The sequence below is a fragment of the Astyanax mexicanus genome, chromosome 25 (genome assembly GCF_023375975.1).
Source record: "Astyanax mexicanus isolate ESR-SI-001 chromosome 25, AstMex3_surface, whole genome shotgun sequence".
Lineage (NCBI taxonomy): Eukaryota > Metazoa > Chordata > Actinopteri > Characiformes > Acestrorhamphidae > Astyanax > Astyanax mexicanus.
Genome location: NC_064432.1, coordinates 18,755,504 through 18,780,204, shown reverse-complemented (window position 1 = coordinate 18,780,204; position 24,701 = coordinate 18,755,504). Strand labels below are relative to the sequence as shown.

The 24,701-nt window shown below is 36.4% G+C and overlaps 2 protein-coding genes across 2 annotated transcripts in view; both read left to right on the top strand.

Moving 5' to 3' along the window:
- Positions 1 to 289: 289 nt before the first annotated feature.
- LOC103033634 (leucine rich adaptor protein 1-like) lies at positions 290 to 10,681 on the top strand. The gene is made up of 2 exons (XM_007230178.4): positions 290 to 775; positions 8,924 to 10,681. The coding sequence occupies exons 1-2, from the start codon at positions 557 to 559 to the stop codon at positions 9,308 to 9,310; spliced, it is 606 nt and encodes a 201-aa protein (XP_007230240.1). The 5' UTR covers positions 290 to 556; the 3' UTR covers positions 9,311 to 10,681.
- A 2,456-nt stretch (positions 10,682 to 13,137) lies between these two features.
- The window catches only part of rela (v-rel avian reticuloendotheliosis viral oncogene homolog A), a 136,053-nt gene continuing 124,489 nt past the window's right edge, over positions 13,138 to 24,701 (top strand). Inside the window, exons 1-3 of the mRNA XM_049472574.1 lie at positions 13,138 to 13,177; positions 14,316 to 14,380; positions 18,207 to 18,310. The gene's annotated coding sequence lies outside the window, so the exon portion shown is untranslated. The remainder of the gene's footprint in view (positions 13,178 to 14,315; positions 14,381 to 18,206; positions 18,311 to 24,701) is intronic.

Genomic DNA, 24,701 nt, shown 5'->3' with positions numbered 1-24,701 from the left:
TATAGTATAGTGCAGTATAGTATAGTATAGTGTGTATGCTAAAGAACAGTATGAACAGTATAGTATATACAGTGTTTTCATACTGTGCCTAGAAAAGGCAATGTGCTCCTGCTGTGTTACCAGCCAATCGTAGTAGAGAAGGCGGGCTTTAGCCAGAGCCATAGAGCCATAGAGCCATAGAGCCATCTCTCTATGGCTCTGGCTTTAGCCAGCCAATCCTGTCTCAGGAGGCGTGGCTTATCAGAATACGGGTGGAAAAGAAAACACATAACTGGTCCCGCGTGGCGAGAGGAGCGGTGAGTGCGCAGGCGCGCTGTGTGAGCGAGCGGGTGAGTGAGTGTATATCAGAGCTGACTGGTCATCAGTCTGACCGGTTCTGTCACTTCATGTGTCCGCGTTGAACCTGCGTGATAAACTGGCTCAGCTCTACAGAAGATTTTGGCAGAGTTAGGAGTGTGTTAGACAGTTTTCCACCTGAAGCTGCAGCAGGAGCGCTAAACGTTACCTGGCCGGTCCACCTCCTGAGCTCACCTGCAGCGCGCGCGCTCTTGGAGCCATGGAGGAGGAGGAGAGCACCGCGCAGGACTTCAAGGAGATAGAGCAGAAGCTGGGTCGTAAAGTCCCCCAGAGTTTAGTTCGCTCTATCGCGGAGCACAAAGGCAAGGTCGAGTCCAGACTCACCAGCCCATCCAGAAAACACTCCAGCAGCAGCAGCAGCACCAACCAGGACCTGAAACGCCTGGAGAGCAAGATGATACTCCTCAAGCAGGAAATGGTGAGGAAATGTGTTTCTCTGTTTATCTTTTTAAGATAGTCTTCCTGAGAAGCTCAGAGATCTTTCTTGTTTAAAGGACAGTCTTCCTCGTTTTACAACAGCTGTACATGCTGACAAACCCAGCCCAAAACTAGTCTTCCATGCTTAAAAACATAGTACCCTATACTAGCATAAGTTCTACCTGTCTTGGGTCCATCATAGTTTGGCAATTTACCTGCACAAACAAACCAGCAATTTGTTACCAGGTCTTAAATGTTTCAAGAAGTTCATCACCAAACTTATTACTGGTGCTGATTATTGTAAGAGCTTGACTACTTCTTATAGAGTTTGGTCAGTTATCTGCTCTCAAACACACCTGGATCAACCAGTCAGGTCATTCCTATCCTATTGTTTTAAGTGCCAATGTAGGACCAATGATCAAAATATAGTTGACTGGGTTCTCTCTATTAGTTATACAATGACATTGAGAGTCTAGTAAATATGTATTTATGCCACCATGTTTCTCAACAAGATTTTATTGGATGTTTCACTATTTATATTGGAACCATTAAGACCAACATTGCTCAATTAAGACCAAACACGACCAAGACCAAGCTCCATGGTCAGCAAGTCCAAGCTGGGAGACCAGCTTGTTGAATAGCTTGTTATAAGAACACTTTGTTGACTTACATAAATCTTCACCAGATCTATAGAGATGATCTGATTGGTTGATTAAGTGATAAAGTGTGTTTTTCGAGAGCAAACTTGACTAGAAATTGTGAAACCTAACTAGATATAGTCAAGATAGTCAATCTCTGCTCTTACATGACTTACACCAGGTTTATTTGAGCAGGTAGCTGGCCAAACTATGATGCACCCAAGCCTAGAAATGATCTGATGGATTGACCCAGGTGTGTTTGAGAGCAGATAGCAGACCAACCCCTAGTAGAAGTCTTAAAACCTGTTGTCTATGTAAACAATAGCTTCTTGGGAGTGTGAATAACTCTTCAATCCATAGAAAGACCCCTCATTCCTCAAAGGATGATGTATGTCTCTATAGAAATAGTGTCTTGGAAGTATGCAGACTTTAGAGAGACTGTTAATGTATGTAAAGTATTTAAAGATAGTCCAGTTGTTCCAACAAAGAAACAAACCGCAAACTTTAACTAGGTTTGTTTAAGCAGGTAAATGTCCAAAAGTTGTGCAACCTGTTGCCTACACAGACTAACACAAGTGCCTTTACATGGCTTGGTTGTACATTAAACTTTATGCCGGCAGGTTCCACACTCTTGCTAAAACTTGCTTCCATTTAGCTCCAGCACTTAGTTTAACATTACTCAGCCATTTCTGCCGGCTTTTTTTTTTTTTGACATGCCCTTAGCTTCAAACAATGTGACCTCAGATTTCACAGAGATTGTCCAGTACGTTGTCCCTGACAGGCTGTAGAGCACTGACCCCCTGATAACATCAGGCTATTCTCGCAGTCGTCTGGAACCCAACAATTATGCCTTGGGAGACTCTGGGCTGACTGGTTCCTTTACATTTAGCGTCTGTTTTTCAAATAATCCTGGGAACTGTACAGTGGAAACAAACATCATGCTTAAACACTCCCTCGTTTAGACCACAAATCTCGGGGTACGGTTTAAAAGCAGGAAGCCTGCGTGCTTAAAAAACGCTCTGCTCAAATGTATAGGCTCGGGGCTATAGGGTACTGAAAGCACTATTTTATGAAGATTGAGGGGTTGGTACTCTCCAAAAACTCTCGTTTTCACAGGCTTTTCATCACAAGAAAAGGCCTTTGAGAGGCAGAGAGCCCATTCGCACTTGATCTAAAAGCTGTTCACACGTTATTGTCGGCCCGTCTGGCCGTTCGCACACCGTCCAACTGTAGGTTCTGTGTCAGTCTCAGGCTATTATGTTTCAGTGAGCTGGAGGGGGGAATTTCATGCATTTGTCTTGTCTATAGAAACTGTAGCAATGCAATGTATTCGTTCAGAGTGAAGGCAAGATTAAAGTAAGTGTGTGTATTTATAGAAACATTGGGTGACATGGCAGATATAACAATATAGTACTAAAATGTAATTTTTTTTAGAATTTCTAGTACTGCAAACTTCATTAGCCTCCTTTCACCCTGTTCTTCAGTGGTCGGGACCCCACAGGACCACCCAGAGCAGGTGGTAGATCATTCTTTGCACTGCAGTGATAGTTTGTTTTTATTGCAGCAGTGCTGCTGGTGTTTAAACACCTCAGTATCACTGCTAGACTGAGAATAGCCAATCAACAGCATCCTGTGCACAACCTTCTGTGGGGTCTGTGAACACTGATGATGAATTAGAGGATGACCAACGCAAACTGTGCAAAAAATAGATTCAGAGCTGCTGTCTCTGTCCTTATGTCTACAGTGTCTAATTTAGTGAACAGTATATGTATATATTCAGTATATTAGTTGATTGGTTGTATTTGGAAGAACTGGTTAGTCCTGAAAACCTAAGGGACTCTGATATAGGCCTGCACCTGTTGGAGTTGTTGCTGATTGTAGATCAGTGCTTGGATCTTGAGTGACCGTACAGCTTGTCTGACACAGATATTAGACACATTGGTGGTAAGCCCCTGGTCTGAGGCTTACAGACAGACGGAGAGTTATTAGTGTGGCAGCAGATGGTCAGGCTTCAGGCTGTCCAGGGTGTGAGGACAGGGGTACAGACCAAAGCTAGCTTTTCTGCCCCATTATAGCTACTTCACAAGTGCAGCTAGACCAGGTTTTATTACCTCTTGCATATTGTTGGGCTTATTGTTATTATCATATTGTACAACAACTTTAATTGTGCTTTCTAATTCATCTTTTTATGGGCAGGAAAGGAGCAAAGCAGTCTAAAACAAGCCATATTAGCATTTTAATGCAAATAATGTCTACATTCTTATTGCAGTGAATTTAAGCATGACATCACGTCATTTAGAAACATTGTATGTCCATTTTTGCCAGTTTTTGCCAACATTTAAGTCTCACTGATTTCACATGTCCAAATTTCATGATAAATGGATAAATAGAAATGCTACAGAATGATCTGGTCTTCTAGGGGCGGGCAATGTGACAAAGCAAAAAAATCTACTATTGCATCAAAGTAAATGCAAATATTTAATAATGCATAAACATTTCAGATACTAAGTACATTAAGATTAGCAAGAGTATCAAACCCAGCATTTGTTATGTGTGTACTTTGTCTGGCATCTTAATTGTTAGATGTTAAAAAACTGTTAATAAACTGTTATAGAATAAACTCAGGTCTATTCTGACTTGTTTAGCAGAGCAGGTTGTTTTCTGGCTATGTCTCAGGGAAAGGTTGTACAAAACAGTAGACATGCCGTTTGCTCAGGGACTCAGGGAGCGTGTGTGTGTGTGTGTGTGTGTGTGTGTGTATGGTGTGCTGTCTTCATGATCTCAGCAGCTGGCCCTGGGCCTGTCTGGTCACCCTGCCCATTAATTGTGAATGATAGCAGTAAAGGTCAATAGGTCAGGTCTCAGATCAGTTGTTAAAAGAGAGCAGTAACACAGGCATCTAATACATACACACACACAGACTTAACAGTGAATACAAGTATGCCTGATTGTAGCATACACGCTGTTCTTCTTGGATTAAACAGTAAATAATATATATATATATATATACATATTTTTATTTGGGCAAATTCAGCCTTACACTGGTTGTTTAAGCTTAAGTTAACAAGGCTCACTCTAGTGAGCATAACTAGTAGAATTTATTTTTTCTGCAATATATATTTCTATATAAAATTTACAAGGATTCAGGTCAATGATTTAACGTATGATTCTATACTCTTATTATAGTATATACCTTCTGTTTATCATTGGAGTAAAATCACAATGATTGGGCATATAAAGGGTATTTTTTTGCTAAATTGTTAATGTTTCCAGTTTGTATGTATGCATAAATATTTTGTATTTTTTTTGTATTTACTCGAATAAGTATTATGTTATACAAATGCATAGTCTTGGTAAGATTTTTTGTTTCTACTGAATGATTATATTTGTAACTGTTATACTAAACAAAATATTAACGTTTATTTTGTTGCAGTATTATAATAGTAAAATATACACTATTTTTTTATGTCACTAAAATATTGATATTGCAGAAATTCCCTGAAATATTGTAATATTTTTTTTAAGGCAATATCTCCAATCCTAGGTTTTTTTGTGGTGATAAAAATTTAACAGTTAAATTAACAGCATTTATGTATTAGTTTTAATTAAAATCAAGCACTACATTTTATGTAATATTTAACTGCAGATGCAAAATATAATATCCTAAAACCAGTCATCATTGCTCTCCGTTATAAATATTTTATTGTTCTGACTTTTATTGTTAATATTGTTTGTTTAGATGTTATTCATTGTTTTAACTCCTTACTAGTACATGATTTGTGGCCAGTGGCGATGTTGCTCAAGCTACAGTTGGTTTCCACACTCGCAGCTTAATCTTTAATCCAATCAGAGGTTTGTCCTCTGACCCCATAGCAGGCCATGGGTCTGAAGTTAAGTCACCACTATTGTTCTGCTGTGGTGTTTTATGGCTTAAAAGTTTTAATTGTTTTTACACCTCATGTATTCTTTACTGTCATTCCCAATTAAAGACAATACACTGTAAAAAATACAGTCAAAACATACATACATAATGAGTCCAACCTTAAAAACACTTACTCCAACTCGTAACAAAATGAAAAGGTGAATTATTTAGAATCGTATAGTGTTTTTTAGTTAACTCAAATATGTTCTGTAAACATTTAAACGTAAACATTTAAACATCTGAAACTGGTCTGATAATAATTACCTGTATTATATTACATATATATTACTATAGTACTTATATTAATGGTTCATTTAAAATGTCAGTGTATATTTAATATGGATTTATGCATTTTTAATAAACTAATAACACTGTCATGCTAGTATTTATTTAAAAGGTCATTAAAATGTTACTTTTGTTCTATGAGTTACTTTACTGAAATAAGATAACAATACTTAAAAATATAAGTATACAGTATAATAGAAATATGGCAAATTGTCAAAAAATCTAAGCTTAATTATTGGGTCAATACATTTATTTATTGAGAAAGTAATTGACATTATAGAAAATTAAATATGCATAAGCAAGTGTTAAATTTATGTGTGAAATGTATCTCAGCCCTGACACCCATATCACGTAAGAACACCCATTGTCTTGATTTATATCAGGACCCCTGAGCCTGTGCAGAAGTGATTGGTCATGGGATGCTCTATGGACCAATAGCAGGTCAGTGTGATAGTTTCACATATGCTAAGAGTTTCAGCAAGTGTTACAGGTTCAGGAACTGGCCTGTTAATGCTTGACCTGCTCAGGCCTCACTGCTCCTCTGAGAGGAGCGAATCCTGAAGTGTCTTTTGTCCTTTGTGAAAGAGTGAAGGGGCAGCCTCAGGTCAACACATAAACCAGCTCACTGCATAAACCCCCAACACACACACACACACACACACACACAATGAGAAACTATACAACCAGAGGCCCTCACAGATAATAGATATATCTAAACGTCGATAGCACACAAGACAGCTTTCCATTTTGGCCAGATTATTCCAGAGCAGGCTCGAAGATCAGTAATTATATACATTTAGTTTGAGACATTTTATTAGCTTATATTTTAAAATGTAAAATCAAATACGTTTTACCGAGTTCCATGTATTTATGGTACCTTAATAGCAGTGTTTTACTCATTTACGTTGGAATAACTCAATTCGTTTTTATACTTTAAATTAAGCTTTTGAGTAAACTTATAGTATATAAAAGTAGTTAAAACAAAAGTTGGATTACAGTGGGTATACACAAACCAGAGAAAATCAGTTCATACTTATAACCCATATCTATAAAATGTCTGAGAATTAAGGTGAAATTATGTAGTGATATTTATGTATAAAACTACTCTTACATATAATGTAAATATAAGTCATTATGTACTGTAACTAGCTCAAAATGTAATGATTTATGTAATAATAAATCGTATTTTAATGTAATATATTAACAACATGTCTAAAGACAGAGTTGAGAACAGGCATCAGTTAAATAGACATAAACCAAATTACATACAGAATGTAAATGTAAGTAATTAAACTATAAATAGCTACTTAATGTATTATGTAATATGTAATATGTTTAATAGTGTACATTTTTAAATTCTGAATTGAATGCTCTTTTTAATTAAATATTATATATTCACATCATCTCTATAATAGCTAATGAAACACTTGTAATTATTGAACACTGTGTGTATATACATTAAACCAGCCAAAAATACCCCTCTATCCATGGTCACATTGTCAAAAGCTTGCCAATATTTGAATGCAAATCCAAATATTGCTAGATATCTGATAGTGTGTGTTGTTGAGATTTGTCTTTTGATGAGGTCTTAGAAGGGTGCTTAAAAGCTTGTTTTAGTCCTTAAGTTTAACACATCATAATTCCTACCCAAAGCCAGAAGTGGCCTCGTCTATCATCACTGCTTCTACACTATCTCTGCACTGATCTGAGAGCAGAGTAAAACTGCAGGCTGGCTGCAGGGTGAAGTCAGTCAGTGTGAGGGTAAAGGCAGGATGTGTCTCACAATGCAAACAGTAGCTGTATTATTGCCTGTGTTCTCTGTAAGCCTCTGTTGAAGACCAGCTGTATGTGGGGTGAGAGGGGGTTAAGGGGGCACTATATATCACACACATCACACACCAGGCCACAGATATAGCACTAGCGCTATGCTAACTGATATTAGGTCAGAGTAGACCAAATTATATAGACCAAAATATTGGGACGCCTTCTTCTCTGTATTAAATTAAGAGTGTTAGGAAGAAACTGAATCCTGCTTTTTTTTGGATTAACTGTCTCTACTGTCTAGGAAAGACTTTTGGAGCACTGCTGTGAGGATTGTATTGCATTCAGCCACAGGAGCATTAGGAGCTTGAAGTCTAAGGGGTGTTCACTAACAACTATGGAACTATGTAAATACACATTATTAATCATTACACAGTTTCACATGTGATTCTTTCATTCTGTGTAAATCAAATCCACACTTTCTGTTTAACAACACAAGACTGAACTCAACAACAGCAGATTGTTGCTTTTGAATTTTCTGCATCTGCATATGTTTTTCTTTGTACAAAAGTTCGTACAAGGCTCCTGGCTGTTTAGCTTGGCTTCAACCAGGCTGTATTTTGCATCCCATTTGGGTCCTTGTGTCACGGCTGAGCACTCGCAGCAGCTCGAGTGCTGAAGTGTTATGCCTTTGCTTTGTGTATCTTGACCTGGGTTGTCAGGCCGGCTGTGACAAACAGTGCATTTCTCCTTTTAAAGGCAGAGTGTAGCTTGAGGACAGGCACGTATAAAAAGCTGGCCCCAGTTCTCTGACTGAGAGAAACAACCCCGTCTAGAGACCTTATGGCCCCCTCAAATGTGCTTCTTTTGAAGACTTATAAGAATTTACACCATTTTCTTCCCTAATTTACAAGAAAAAAGCAATTACTCAATGACTCAACCCTCATTCATATGAACTGTGACAATCACTAGTAATGCCCCTAACACTAGGAGGGTGAACGCTAGCACATAGCACACTGTCTCCCACAATACATGTGAAGTCAGCCACAGCCTGTTTTCTTACTGAAGTAGCATTACAGTAGCAGTAGTCAGCACACTCTAAGGAAAACGCCAGATCCCCAGCTCTGATAAATCAGCTTGATTCCTGAACTATTTAAAACTTTATGAATATGAACTTGTTTTCTTTGCATTATTTGAGGACTGAACGCTCTGCATCTTTTTTGTTATTTCAGCAATTTCTCATTTCCTGCTAATAAATGCTCCAAATGACAAAATTTTATTTGGAATTTGGGAGAAATGTTGTCTGTAGTTTATAAAATAAAACAACAATGTTTATTTTACTAAAACATATACCCATAAATTGCAAAATCAGAGAAACTGATTCAGAAACTGAAGTGATATCTTGTTTGTTTCCAGAGCTGTACTTTAAATAGAACAGTATTGGACTTTTGCAAGCTTTTTGTAAAGATTCAGTAGTATCAGTGTTATAAACGTCCGTGTCATGCTTGTGAACTAAAACGATTTCATTCTTTTCCATTCGCAGGCAAATCTCCGTGCCATCGACGTCAAGCTGATGCAGCAGCTCCTGTCAATCAATGAGGGCATCGAGTCCATCCGCTGGGTGATGGACGAGCGCGGGGGCGTGGCCAGCCGAGAGAGCAGCTTGAATGGCAGCTTGTACAGTCTAACAGACAGTCCGGATGCATCTCTGCATGGTAGCTTTAGCAGCCTCCATGACAGGACTGACGAATTGGATGGGATTTCAGTGGGCAGTTATCTGGACACTCTAGGGGAGGACTTGGCTGATCACCCGTCACCCACTGAACTGTCAGGCAGCTTCAGCGATAAACCCATCATTGAGGATGATACGTTTAAGAAATCCCCTCTTCGGCCGAGAGTGGACTCGGATGAGTACTACTGTTTCGGATAACGCTCCAGAGGTGGATTGCAGTCGATGACGGGGTATTTTCTGCTGCTGCTTTAGAATCAGAAAAGGGTCAAAGTGGACTGTGAGTACAGGACTGAAGAACCGAAGAGCAGAGAGTAGTTCAGAACTAGCCATTAGCATCTACTTCTACTGATTCTCTCACTGTGAGGTCAGCATCTATTGGCTGGATGACAGAAAGCCACCAAGCCAAAGACGTGTTCAATAAAAAAAGCTACAGTAACCTTACAGTAACCATTGCGTACCCCTAATACATCCTTTCCACAGCATTATCACCATTCCTTCCAAAGTACAACATTTGGACATGTACTGTATATCTTTAAGGAGCGTTCACTCATTGTTCTTAATTGAAACATTGTCTTATTTTATTTCCCATTCATTAATCTGTGTAGACTTTGGGGTTTATGGAATTATCTGCCCTGCTACATAGTCCCACAGTTGAAACACAAAATAATTCAGTTAATGTTGATGTCATTAGCATTAGCATGCAAAGAGATTACACAAGATTTATCTTGGTGAAACAAGGGAACCAAACAAAAGAATACAATATAAGTTCTAGTAACCTTCATTAATACAAAAACATGGTAAATGTCATGGAATATGAGCTTCATTACAAGACAGCACCTCACAACTTATACAGTTAAAATTGTGGGGGTTTCCAAGCCGTCTCATTTTGTAACACGTCCTAATTAGTTTACCTGATGTCTCATGTCTTTTGGCATAGCAGTGTACCTCCTTCTTACAGTTCCAGTCACACCATGCCCACTTTATTTTAACCTGAACTGAACGTAGATTTTCACACACGCTTCCCAAACTGCAGTGGAGTGTTAACATCTGTCTAATGTGTTCTATATGTGGCTTCAAAGGGATAAATACCACGCCTCTCTCTGCACTTCAAGGTCACCGGAGCTTCGATTTGAAGTGCAATTTCAGCTCATGCCAAAGTTTCTTCTTAATGTCATAAAATAAAAAAATGTCATAAAATAGACTGAATATCTGTTGGACACTTTCAGCAGGCAGAGTCACAGCCGAGTTGTCTTGATGAAAGTGCGAACACTGTTTAATTAACTGAAACTTGAGGTTTTGTTTATCAACTTTTTTTGATATTCTGATTTTTTTTTTACTGTGTACTTTCTCTGATACCCACTAAAGACCTTGCAGAAGTCTTACTGTTAGTTTTTCCAATGATTCTGGAGTTGTGTGTTTTAAGTGAGCGTGTGGTGTGTAATTCCATATGTTCCTATTGTACTGAATAATACCCAACTTGTGTTTTTTCTAATTTATTACAGTTTTGATCGTTTGTAAACTGTATGTTTTTGGTGAAAATGTTTTAATATATTGTGTTTTCTGCTTACATTTGCACGTGTGCTTGTGTTTTTTTATATAATCTCTTAAAAGTGGACAAGTGGGACCAGGCAACCCTGATGTTACTTCTTTGGGAGGGTTTCCAGACACATTTTAGACACAAAACCTGCCAAGCAAAAAAAAAATATATCCTATCCCCATTGTCAAGTATTATAGTGTTCGAAATCCAAGATGTGAGCAATGCAAAACAACAGTGGTAGCTAAATTTATATTATTGTTCAGTTTATTATCACTTCTGTCTATTTGTGTCTCATTAAATCAGTCATACACACAGTACTGTGCATCCGTGGACATATTTTCATTGTGTTTGGACATGCAAAACACTGCATAATGCATTGTAATCACATGAACTCACAGCAATGCTACAGTTCTGGTAATAACCTTTGATTTAAAATGGGAAAAACGTGTCTGGATAGCCAGAACTAAATGTTCAGCTAACAGCTAATGTTCAGAAAATGGTCTGAAATAGTACATAACTATTAAAACTTACGCTTGATTCCAAGGTAAATAACAGTGTGAAAAATGAGGCTAACATAGCTTGGTAGTGAAACAAGCAAATACCCTACTAATTAGCACTGTGTAAACAGCATGTCTAAACCATCACGCTCTTACCTCACACTCTGTTGAGTTGCCGAGTAACATCTAATAGATTTGCTTATGTGGTGATGTGGTTTCTGATGCCTCTCTCTAACATTTAGCACCATTTAGCCTTCATTATAAGGCGTTAACTCATGAACTGAGTCAGGCATGCTGAAGGGAAAACACTAAACCCTGCAGGGTCTGAGTTAAAGATTGCTGGACCATACTCCTCTCCTCTTTTTAGCTTTAGCTCTGCGGATCATTTAAACAGACAGTGGAAAGTATTTCACCCCTCGTGCGTCTTGAGTCCAGCTTTATGACTAAAAGCCATGCTCCGATAGGCATGAGCGACCCTGTGGTTGCTATTAAATTAATTACTCTTAACCACTATATTTAAAAAATGTCTGTGCCATGACTGTAGAAATATGTGCTAAATATACCCTTCCTTTGAAATGTATATTCAGCAAAATAGGGGTGCAGATATTCTCCTTCGCTGCCTTTTTGAGGTGGGTTTCCATAGGTCTGTTTTACCTCCTTTAGTGGAAAGAGTGGAAATGTATTGGTGTGTATTAGAAGGTCAGGAGCAGCAGATACACAAAGCAGGATTGATGAACACAGCACATGGCCGGACAAGACAGGAATGTTTGTTATCCGCTGTGTTTTAATTTCCACATTAATTCAGCTCACTGGTGTCCTGCTGCGACAGGACTGTTTGTGTACTCAGCATATAATTGAGTCTGCAGGCAAACAGTCAAGACTAGTGTTATCTCTCTCTCTCTCTCTCTCTCTCTCTCTCTCTCTCTCTCTCTCTCTCTCTCAGTGGAGTATTGGGACATGTCTCCCAGATGCCTCATTTCAGAAAGAAGGCTGTAAATGAGGCATCCCTGCTTTTTTGACACTGTATTTTTCATTATTATTGCTAACTATTATACTAACTATATTATAGTTATACAACTATTATACTATATACACTAAATTTGTTACATCCACTACCATTCAGAATTATTTATAATAATCTCTAATAATAGTTGTTTTATCTACCTTATTTTGACACACCCATTTTCATATGTACTTTTGCTGTTGTGTTGGCTAAAATGTGCTGCCCTTTCATGTGAAATGGTTTATGGTTATATTATTTTTAAAGTGAATGCAGTCTGAAGTAATCTACTAGCAGAAGAATACTGACAGTAAGTAGTAGAAGTAAGTAGTAGTAGTGTCATATATATATATATATATATATATATATATATATATATATATATATATACTCATATAATGAGTTTGTATGAATTTATTATTTAGTAAATACAAAGTAATAATAATAATAATAATAATAATAATAATAATAATAATAATAATAATAATACCCCAAAATTGTCGTATTTGAGCACTTGGCTTTAATGTTTTTTATTTGTTTGACCATTTTTTTTTTTAATAAAATGTACACCAGTAAAAACTGAATTATGATTAAAATGATTACCTTTATGTTTTTAGATCTATAAGAGTGACTCAATTAGATAATATTAACAGAGAAATTGTTGTTTTACTGCAAAAAAAAACAACAAAAAAAAACAACAACAAGCAGTAACTGAACGAAGGAGGAAACAGCTGACAGATTTTCGGACCAATAAGGCAACGGCGTGGGCGGGGCTTTACCAGCTTAAGCTCGGCTCCGATTGGACGGTCGTAGGGCGCGAGGTCTTCCGGTGTTCAAAAACCGTTTGCACAGGTGTGGAGTTTATGAGGTAAATACTCACATTAATAATATTTACTGTCTATATTCATGTTTATTTATGTTACTGACTAACATTCCAGCTAAATATTATGTTAAAATTCACCACAGAAACACAAATTAAACACGGACTGAGGAGAGTGAGGAGCTTCAGGGCTTAAATTCTGCATTAAAAGGTGAGAAACAGGTTACTTTTAAATTGTTTATTTAACTTATGAGTGATTTAAACTGAAGCTTAACAGTCAGTCTAAAGGGCTAGGGTTAGCTAAACTGAGACTCCTTTGGTCTAGGGTTAAATAACCTAGCTAATAAGGTGACTTTTAGTGTTTAGTTTATTCATTAATTTTGTCAAAAACCGTTAAAAATGCTGTGTTTGGACACTTAGCTACCTTAGGCCTGTCAGAATAAGATTTGTTTTGTAAAAGAAATTACTGTATTTTCGTAATTTTAAGGCCATTAAATGCCACTGATATAACTACCTTTTAAGATATTTTTTTATTTATTATAGATTGTAAAATATATGTTTTTTTTCTTTACCTACTGCAGTCTGTGCACACTGTAAGTATGGAGTCAAAGTTACTGAAGCATTGGTCTGCTATTACATGGCTGGTTAAATACTGTTCCCTGTAATATATGTGAACAAACATACAAATAAACCTAATAGACAATATCACCATTATCAAATATTACTAAGGTCATGAATATTGAATGTTTGATAAATCAATAATATAATTATTGTGACAGGCCAACTTGGTAGCAATAATATTATGTTTTTACTATAAAACATGCAAATAATGTGTTTGTACTAGGGCTAGGTGATATGGCCCTTAAATAATATTACAATATTTTAGGGTATTTTTGCCATAACGATATTGTTGACAATATTACAAAACGTTGAATTTGCTAAATAATTTATTTCAAGAATACACTACTGCAAGAAAGATTGTAACAGAAGTAAATGATCCAACATGTAATGATACTAATAATGCACATTTCCATATATACAGCAGGCTTTCTTTGGGCTCTTATATTGGTCATTAAATGGTCTTGTATTTGGACACTTACACTGGTTACTAAAGCATCAAATGTTGTGTTTGGGCACTTACACTTGTCCCTTGAGTCTTAAATAATAAATAAATGAATAAAAATAATAATAATATGATATAAAATAATAATGGTTTTTACATCTTAGAGGTATTATCTCAATTTTTTATTAATTGACAGTTTTATGAAAATAAGTTAAGGCTTTTGTAATATGTGGGTGCATACTTAAGAATTCTTATATTTAATTTAATCATATTCTTTTTTGTGCAGCTGCAGAAAGTGAAAAAGCCCTTCATCAACAAATGCTGTCATCAGGACTGACCACAGAGTTGCAGGTAAACAGAGATACCTGAAACGCTCCCTTCTAGAAAAAGTTAATTGTCCACAGTGGTGGTGACTGAAATCGGAAATCATTAGTGATTATTGGCCATAAGAATGCTGTCATAGAAAATTACAAAAATATATTCTGCTTGATGTAGATTTGTAACAAAGTTTTGGCTTAAATGTATTTTAATGTATTTATTTTAATTCAGCAACTGCTGAAATGAAGTGCCTAAAGCTATAATTTAGTGCCTAAATAAATCCTAACAGTAAACTGTTTCTCATGTCATGAAATCTTTCCCAGACTGGATCCAGTTATTAGCTTAAACATGTCCAGACAACCAAGAAATCCAGGCTTGGCCAATCCATTTCCTGACATTATTTAACACACTTAACGTTATTCCTCTAGTTGAAAAATGGCACACTTTAGAGCAATTATCATCAGCTCACACCCTCAAGCTTAATGTAATTACCATTCAAATCTCATGAGGGTAATGCGATTTGTTTAAACACTAACTGCCGACCGAAGGGGCGACGTTTAAGCAAATTTTAATTATGTGCTCAGTACCTGCTCTGCATATAATAAAGAGAAAAAATAAGTGAGAATTGTATTTAGGTGGATTGGAGGAAGAAACGTACACCTGCTTTTTCAGTGCTTCTTTTTAGAAATCAAGGGTATTAAAAAAAAAAGTTTATGCTGCTTTGTTGGAATAACTTTCTACATTGTCCAGAGAAAGTTTTTACAGAAATTTGAGCATTGATGTGATTTATGTCCCATGATATTTAGCTTAATCTATCTAACTGTATGTTGGGTAAATTTATATAGAATTCTATATGCTAGCCTTTTCATATCATCATGTTTCAGTGCCTGTTTTATAGTGAACTTGATTCACATCAAATGGTTCCAGACAGCTGGCATTATATTGTACTGTATTTCCTTTAATCCCTGTAATTCAGCTCATATAGGCCCTGATTCTTAGCCTAGCTTAGCGACTTGCTAAATTATTCCATGCTCAGATGACAACTTCAATACAAAAAGAAAAAAACGTTGAAACATTAGCATCAGGAACAGGTTTGTTGAGTCAGGTTAAAGACCTGTTCATGTTTTAATTCCACTGAAAGCTGTGTGTTCACCCACCAAGGTGGATTTTTCCGTGTGGTTTTTGGTGTGTCTTGGATCACATCTATCAAAACCCCCATTTATATCCTGTAACACGTAACTGCCTTCCCACACTTATCTGACAGCAGCTTTACATTTAGTTTTATGATGCACAGTGTCCAATTTTGTGTTAGCTGAATGTTCTTGGCTTAGCTGTACTGAGCTGTACACTTGTTGCTAGCCCAAACATGTACATTTCAATGCAAGGCCATGCTTGTGCTTTTGATTGTGTGCAGCTTTGGCTTTATTTAACCACCCATCTGTTGTGTATACAAAGCCTGTGGAGAAGACTGGGCTGGTACCTGTTAAAAACATGTGGTTGGGTGACTATTTTGGCTCCATTCATTACATCTGACGAATCCTAAAGCTCTTTGGTAACACTACTGAGTAGGGCATACAAATTTCCAAGTATTCCTGATGTAGTGTGATGCATTATTCTACAATTTATGATACAGCAAACAAAAAGGTGTCAGAAGGCAAGTCTACATATGAAATTCTCGCTCTAATAGTATTAAGAGGATAACTTATTGCATAATACTGAATAACTCTGTGCATTCAAAGAATATTTCATCATAGATATGAAATAATATTATTTAAATAATGTGCAATATACACTAAATAATGCTCAGTAATTCAGAATAATAAACACTAAATCCTAAATACCTAAAAGTGTTTTTTTTTAAATAATTCATAGTAGATTCTGAAAAAGTAAGAGTGGTTTTGAATAATGCAGGAAATACATTTTTTGTTGTTTTTAAATTATTTATAGTAGATACTAAATAATTAATGGTAGTTTTTAGTGACTCACAAAAGATACTGATTTTCTTGTTTTAATTGACAGTAATTGCAGGTCTAATAACTCATAGTAGATGTTGGTAGTAGTCATAGTTTATTTGCTACTAAATATTTTTTAATAGTACTAAATAATTTATGGTAGATACTGATATACTGAATAGTTCTAAATAACTTTTTTTGCTAGTCAGACTAAATAATCCATAGTAGATAAATAACTCATAATACTTACTAAATAGTAGGGCAAAAATAATTCATAGCAGAATTCATGCTAATTTAAATTTGAATAAGTACTGAACATATTTTTTCTCATAGTAGATACTGAATGAATAATAGTTATGAATAACTAATTTTACCTACTAAATAATTTATATTGTAATGTACAATAATATATTGTAGATACTGAATAATTATTATTTACTGGATTAGTAAAGATTATATTTTTTTTTTAGTGTTTAAAGGTTGTTTTAAGGTTAAGTATTTTAATTAGAGTGAAACATGAAGTCTTTTAAATACATAGTTGCTTTTGCTATGTTTTTTTTCCATTTCTGTGTAATGTGTTTATGTGTTTATAGATAGAAATGTGATATACAGTTGTCAGAAACCACAAATAAGGCTTTTAGAAGTTACCAAACACCAACAGTGTATTGGTTAATTCACTACAGTTGGTGTTAAAGAGAGATTGTGTCTGTTTCATTGTTCTTTACACAATTACACTAAAGTGGTCGTCTCTGCCGTTAGACTCAGAGAGTGGGATCTTAGCTTTGAACTGTGTGTATTCAGTCTCATTCAGTCCGCCTAGGAAAGACTAGAGCCTGAAAGGTTTGCCACAATATCAGAGCCATGAGAAACAATCATTTATTCATCAGGATTAACCCTAATTACCCTCTCAGGGGCCGGATAATCAGAGAGAAAGAGAGCAGAGAGAGAAGCTCCAGGGGGATCTATTAGCAAATTAGCCCCAGCTCCGGCACTCGGGGGAAACCAACACCAGCTACAACTGTGAGAACCTGTCAGTGGACACACGGAGCATGAGGATATGGGCTACTGGAACAGGACATCAAAAGACCTCTGATCTGGGAGAGAGAGAAAGAGAGAGAATAGAAAAGGAATAGAGAAAGAAGAGCGCGAGGGAAAGAGTGACTGGTGAAGAGAGAGAGAGAGTAAAATAAGGGACACAATGACTCAATAGAGAGTCCCTAAAATGGAAATCTGTTTATTTTCTTTATAAAAGTTGGTTATTCAGAGTGTGGTGCATGAATATAACAATGTTAAATTTTCTTTCAAAATAAAATCCAGCAGAATAAAGACAGAGATGCAAAAAAGGGCAATTCAAAACCCGCCCAAACTGTTATGTAACAGTCTTGACTCATTAAATTTACAAGTTTTGGCACCAGTGGGGGAAATAACTCTCAAATCAACCTCTATTTAAACTCAAAGTACATTGAGGCTTGCCCTTATTTACAGTGTAGCTAAGCCAATACATGGAATATAGATTGATAAAGAAATAAATGTGACTGAAATAATTAAGATCAGAAATGACAAGAATCATACAAGTAATGAATATGAGTAAAAGAGCAACTAAATAAAAACTAAAAAAACTAAAATATACATTAGGAATAAATAAAACCAATAAGAAAGAATAAAAGAACAGTAAAGGACAATTAAAAAAGGGTTAAAAAAATCTTAAAATTAAGTTTATTCCTGTTTTCACCACCTAGTGTGATTCTAAACGGGAAGAGGGGCTCATAGATGCTGTTTCTTCTTTCCCTTATGTTATGGTGTATATTTTTACATTTACAGGGACAATTAAAAGAAAATGAAGTGTGCATGAAAGTTATATATAGTAAAACACAGTCTTTGTGTGTGTTATCGCATTTTCTTAACAGAGCCTGGACCTTCTTCACTCCCACATGAGACAACGTGAACTGCCTTGAACACATCCACAAGAGACTTGGGATGACAGAAGCGACTTCTCACTGCTAGAGTGAAGGTAGGGTAAGACTCTGGAATCATTACAGTTCTTTTGTTAGAGTGTTATAAACCATTTGAAAAACACTGCTTTTCTTTTTTAAAACATTTTGTAACTATTTTTTTATAAGCCCCCCCCCCATAAAATCAGCATGATTCATTCTAAGACAAAGTACCAGAATAACAGCTGTAAATCACCTTGTTAACCTTCATTAGAGCATTTTTTTTTACATAAAGTCAGTTAATTAAATGAATGCTTTGCTAGAGCTGCCCCTGTCAACGGTAAGTGACAATAGAGTTCACTAGCAAGGCACATTATTGAGAATGCTGCAAAAATATGATACTATTTCAAGTAAAAAAGCTAAAACTCACAGTGTAGGAAACAATGGTTGAAGAATATAAACAAAGCAAAGCATTATCTTATGTGCAGAGATGGAGGTATTCAACTGTAATCAAACCACAGTATTGGTGTCATTTCAAAACTTTATGACCTCAATTTCTTTTTGGTGTCTTTGATTATGCCACATGAAAACTCAAAGAACTACACAGAACTACATACACACATTAGACCTTTATTTATAGATATGTTTGCAGTTGGAACTTTTTATTATTTGTTTTTTTTTTCTTAAGGTATCTTAATTGGGTGTAGTAAATATATTACTGTATATACAAATCTATATGCTCAAACATTTCTAGAGATTGATTACTGCTCTGCTAGAGCTGCCCCTGTCAACTGTAAGTGCTTTTATTGTAATAATGGATGCAGCACAGCTCAAGCAAGTAGGAAAACTATGTAAAATTGCTTTATGGAGTGCTGAACATAAAATAACAGTCTTTATAACATTATTAGTTAGCATAATAATATGTAGTAATCACCTATCCATTGTGAGATCACACAGAATGCAGTAAAGAAGGTAGGTAACCCTGGTTTATCATTGAATATCATGATTATATATCACATTTAAACGTGTTTTGTACTCTTTTTTCACTCAAACAAAGTCACATACATAATTTCTTGTCAAAATCCTGCTATGTACTATATTGATAGACAGCAACATCAGCTCCAGTGTGATGTGTGTTCTGAGAGTGGACTGAAATAGAGGCCAATAAAAAGGGAACCGGTCAACCAGCAAAGGCCCAACAATGCAGCCCCTTTTGTGCATCACTGTGTACATATTTGACTTCCCTTTACTACATAAAGCTTTGCATTATACTCCTTTATGGCAAAGCCTGCTGCAGAAGCTTTGGTTCCAAGGAGCATGCCGCCCTCAGCATGAAGGGAAAGTGCACTCAAGCATGGCTGCATAAAGAAACTGGTGGCCCAGTATGAAAAAAGAGTGTTTTTTTATTGACCGTAAATGTGCACTGACATGTACATTTTGCCCACTAGTTCATCAGCATTCAGTTTCATCTTCCTGCACCGCAGCAAATATAATAATGGCGCATGTGCGGGGTGCTGGGGACGTCTGGAAAATCTAATATCGCGCAGTGGAGACAGAGATATTGTGTTAGGATACCCATTTAGAAGAGAATTTCGAGTCTCGACTGGGCCGCTCCACAGGCGAATCCCAATATGGTTTATCTGACACGTTGGCCTGCTTTGAGGAATGCCTTATTCCCCTCATTAATTACTCTGCTAACCTCATGCCACTGGAAAATGCAGCAAGTTCCGAGGAAAAAATGCCACTCCGTCTGCTTTTACGTCTCTCTGGTGGAAAATAACTCCAGCGAATATATTTCACAAGCAAAGCACGTTACTTACAAGTGCTGCTAAAGTATGATCGCTATTTTCAAGTGAAAAATCGCAGCACAGCCAGTCAACAAAGCATTAAGCATGTACAGATATAATCTGAGTACTGAGTTGTCAATGTTATTAAACAACAATATTGCTATCATAGTTTCACAACTGTGCAGCCATCTATGTACACTGTGTACATAATATCTGATTATGAACAGAATAACAAAAATGTAGTTAAAATTTAGTTTTATTTATTTAGTATTTGTTTATTCAGTTCTATTCAGTGATTGTTAGGTTGTAAACTTTAGTGTTGGTCAGTATGATTGTAAGCTAGAAATTAGGCACCTTTCCCAAAGGAGTACAAACTATCTGGTGGCAGTCAAACAATGTGGTCTATATGAAACCTACTTCCCTATAGAGTTTTGTGTAATTTTAAGCTCTGTTCCATTTTAGCAGAACATTGTGAATTTTAAAACTTCCAATACTTTTTCACGTTTTTCATGTTTTCTAAACAAATAATGATTTAAGAGACGATGTCAATATATAACATTATCATTAAATCTCATGTAAAGCTTATTGGATGGTTTTAAAAGTAATTCACCCAAAAGTGACCCATTTTAACTGACTCCATCCTACACTATACAAAATCAAGATAGAGTACAGTAGATGGGTGAATGAGATCCTGTTGGAAAAAATAATATCCTATAGGACAAATGGGATTCAATGGGAAAAACATAAAACAAGAATGGCATCATACGGGCTAAAAAAAAAAACAAACAAAAAAAACGTTGGTATACTAATAAAGACATACAGAATTACAGTAATCCTTAAATGCTATATAGTAGCCATTGCAGAAGTACGAGGTTTTGTTATGAAATACATATTAAATCTGTTTTTTTCCCATGTGGTCCAAATAGAAACAGTAGCATGATAATTCTGTAAATATTTATACACAGTAGGAAAGAATGTGAATAGTAAATTCAGGGGTGATACTGATGACTGTGGGATCCTGAATGGACCAATATGTAAAGAATTTCAGCCCCAAAGTCATTTTTACCCATTAAAATAAACAGGCCTAAAAAAAACTATAGTTTCACTACAAGCCGGTGACTCCCATCACTCTCAGAATAGCCCTGGCTGAAAGGGTCAGCGTGGGGACAGAATGCTGTGTTTGTTTGTTTTAGTCTTGTTATTGAAGCAATTAGACTGTCTTCACCTCATTTCTCATAAGGCATTGCTTTGTGTGAGGAATGTGGAGAGGGCAGGAAGTGATTGTGGTTAGTGTGGTTATGGGAGAGACGGGGTGATATCAGCACACGTCTAGTGGAAGGCCAGTAAGACAAGTTCTATTCGTAAGTTCGTTATTGTCTTATGCCTTAAGGGAGGATTTGCACTTTATACAATAGACTGTAAAAAGTGAGTTTACAGACAGTATTTCTTCTTTAACAATGTATAATATCTTTAAACAATACAAGGATTCAGGAGGGATTTCACTGTGCAAAGGGTAAGGGCACGTTGTTTAGGCATCGTCATCGCGATGTGCCCATGCACAATAGTCACATCGCAGGACGTGCAGTGTCACCTAAGGCAATTAAATCAAACACACAAGAAGTAGATACACAGTGTTGCTGAGTGAGCAGCGCTGTGTCTCTCTCTGTCTCTGTGTCTGTGTGAGTGACAGGCTGTTGCTGCCTGAGAAGCGTGAGGGACAGGGGGCGCAAACCAGAGGTAACCGCACTGCCTCCATCCACATGGTTGGGCACATGCTTGTAAACACACGTGTTGAAAGCTGTGCACCTCAGTCCAGCACAATTTTGTGCAGATATTTCCAGTTACAGCTGAATTCACGCTTTTAATCCCAGAAAAATGCTTTTTTTTTTAACCTTTTTAAAGACCATTTCGATGCCTGATTAAAGGTCCAAGTATTGTTGTTTTGCTGTTTTCCTCACATTTCAGTGCTCAGCTGACTTTAAAGCACTGACTTAGCTCTCGATCAGTCCAGATGTCTGACACTGGACAGAGCACGGGTGGGGGCAGTGCTGGTGATGTCACAGGTCCCGCAATGTTTAATATTGCGATATATATCGTTAAAAATAAAACATTGCAATGTAAAATTTTTCAAATTTCTTGCAGCCCTACCTCAGACAGACTGCTTTGAGAAACGTCATTTAACAATAGCTGATAGAACCACATGGACAAGAGATTACTTTAGCAAGCCTTAATTAATCTCTACAATACAGAGTTAAACTACAAATTTTATTGTGCAAAACAGAAGCCTTATGTTGTCCATGCCCAGAAGTGGCTTTGACTTCTCTGGGGTGGAACATCGTACAGTGAAAACAAGTATTGTGGTCAAATAACTGATGAATTCAATTTTAGAAACAGATGCAAAATATTCCAAAAGGGGAATCAACAAGTTCTAAATCAGCAACAAGTTCTAAAGCCAAAGCCTGTCATGGTGTGGGGTTGTGTTAGTATGTTTCTGTGATGGCAGCATTGATGTAGAAGTGTATATTGAGATCTTAAAGCAACATAATCCTTCCTTTAAGATTAAATAATTTCAAGAAAGGTCTGTGTATTTTTCCACAAGACAATGCAAAACCACATCACGCACAAATTAAAAAGACATGGCTCCAATAAAAGAGGGTATGTGTACTGGGCTGGCCTGCCTGCAGTTCTGATCTGTTCTCAATAGAGATGTTATGGAGATTTTTAAACATAAAAATGTAACAATGATGACACCATACTAGTGCACATATTAGGATGTGTTTACAGGGAAAATGGGGCAGAATAGCACCTGATACACTTAATCACTTGGTCTTTTAAGTGTTGTGAGAAGAAATGGCAACATTACGAAGTGGTAAATGCTGTACTTTCCCCAACTCTTTTTGTGTTTGGAATGTGAACTATCTTGGGTTCATACTGTCTGGATGGATATTCAGTAAATGTGATTTGTCAGTAAATGTAAGTTGGCAAACTCTGATAATTGCATGTCATGATAAGAGTAGCTGCAAAGCAGCTTCAATATCCGCAGCTACAATGTTACCACCATAAACATCTCTACCGGCCAACCTCTAAAATACAAGTCATGCTTCACCGGCTGCAAACAAACAGCTTCCCTGTTCAATCAAACATGCTCCCTGTCTTACATCATTTCTCCTAACCACTGTTTGGCATACACTAGTTATGGAGTTGCTAATAACAGGCTTTTCAAAGCAGGTTCAGTCCCTGTTGTCTGCATAACTAATAGGGGCAACGACCCTGAGCTGGAAATAAACCAAAAAAAAAAAAAAGTTTCCAAATACATCAATAACTTAAAATAAAACATCACAATATTAAACAATATTAAACACACTAAATGTCAACACTTAAAAGGCCTGTATTTACTGGATGTTATATTGTAACAGAAATAATTGCAATAACCAATATTACTGCCATTTTAAGACCAAATAAGGCAACTGATATGTTCTTGAACTTATATTCTATTAACTTTTTAATAATAATAATTGGGGAGAAGCCTTTTTTTTTATCTGTTGCTGTTTAATCAGAGTGCATGGAGGCACCGTTTTTGATGTGTCCAAAACAAGCTAAAATATTTTAAACAATATATATAAACTAACATAAAATCTTCAAAATCTTCATAGGAGTACTTCTTTGTTACAATACAATAAAATGACTAAATTAAAAAGTACTTTGCGAGACAAAAATATAATTTTACTCAAAAAAATAACAAAGAAACCTTTTTTTCACAGTTATTTTCTTCAAAATTGCTTCTTTAAAAAAGCTTGTAAAAAAAGGTCTATTATATTTATACAGAACTTGTTTGTAAAATCACAACATTTTAAGGTTATTTTCCAGAGAACGTAACAGAGATCATAGTTTAGCAGAGATATGAACTCTTGACTCTCTTCCTCTGTCTCTCACTCTGTGTGTGTCTCTCTCTAAATCATCAGTCTACTCCGATGGCTCCTGTAATGACACACTTGGCATCCAGCGCTGGTTGAAAATAGCCCTGTTTGGATGACAGTACTGTCATTATAGTAGAGAATGATTTTCAGCCCTCAGACACAATCGAGACTGAATGAAACTTCAGCCAAAAAAAATGCAAGGAAGAATAATTCCTGAACCGAAGACTCGTTAATTGATAACGAGCTGTTTTATTACATGGTTTGGGATGGCGGATAATATTACATTTGTGCTGACCGGGGATCATAATGCATAATTTACTGAATGCATGCATCATTTATCCACAGGTGTAGAGGAGCACTGGTGCAAATCCAAGCTATGGTGCACTTTTTCCATGATATGAATGCTTTAGAAATAAAAAAGTGCGCTTTGTCTCTTTTTTATTTACTTTTTATGATCACTAACCGAGTCTGCATTGTTTAATCCCTTTATGATGTCACAATCATCAACACAACCTACAGCAGTTTATTTCTCCTTTATGAAGAGTTTATTATGCTTTTTGTTGGAGTAACTATCTGTACTGTCTAAAGAAAGCTAGATTTTGGATTTTGGAGCATTGCTGCATCAATATGATTGCATTCATTGCACTCTACACTTATTCCCAGTTACACGGCTTATCCAAAAGTATTGGATGGAGCACAGTTTCACTGCTGCACAGCTCAAAGCTGTGGGCTTTATACCCCATACAGCCTATGACTGGCTTTAGGCA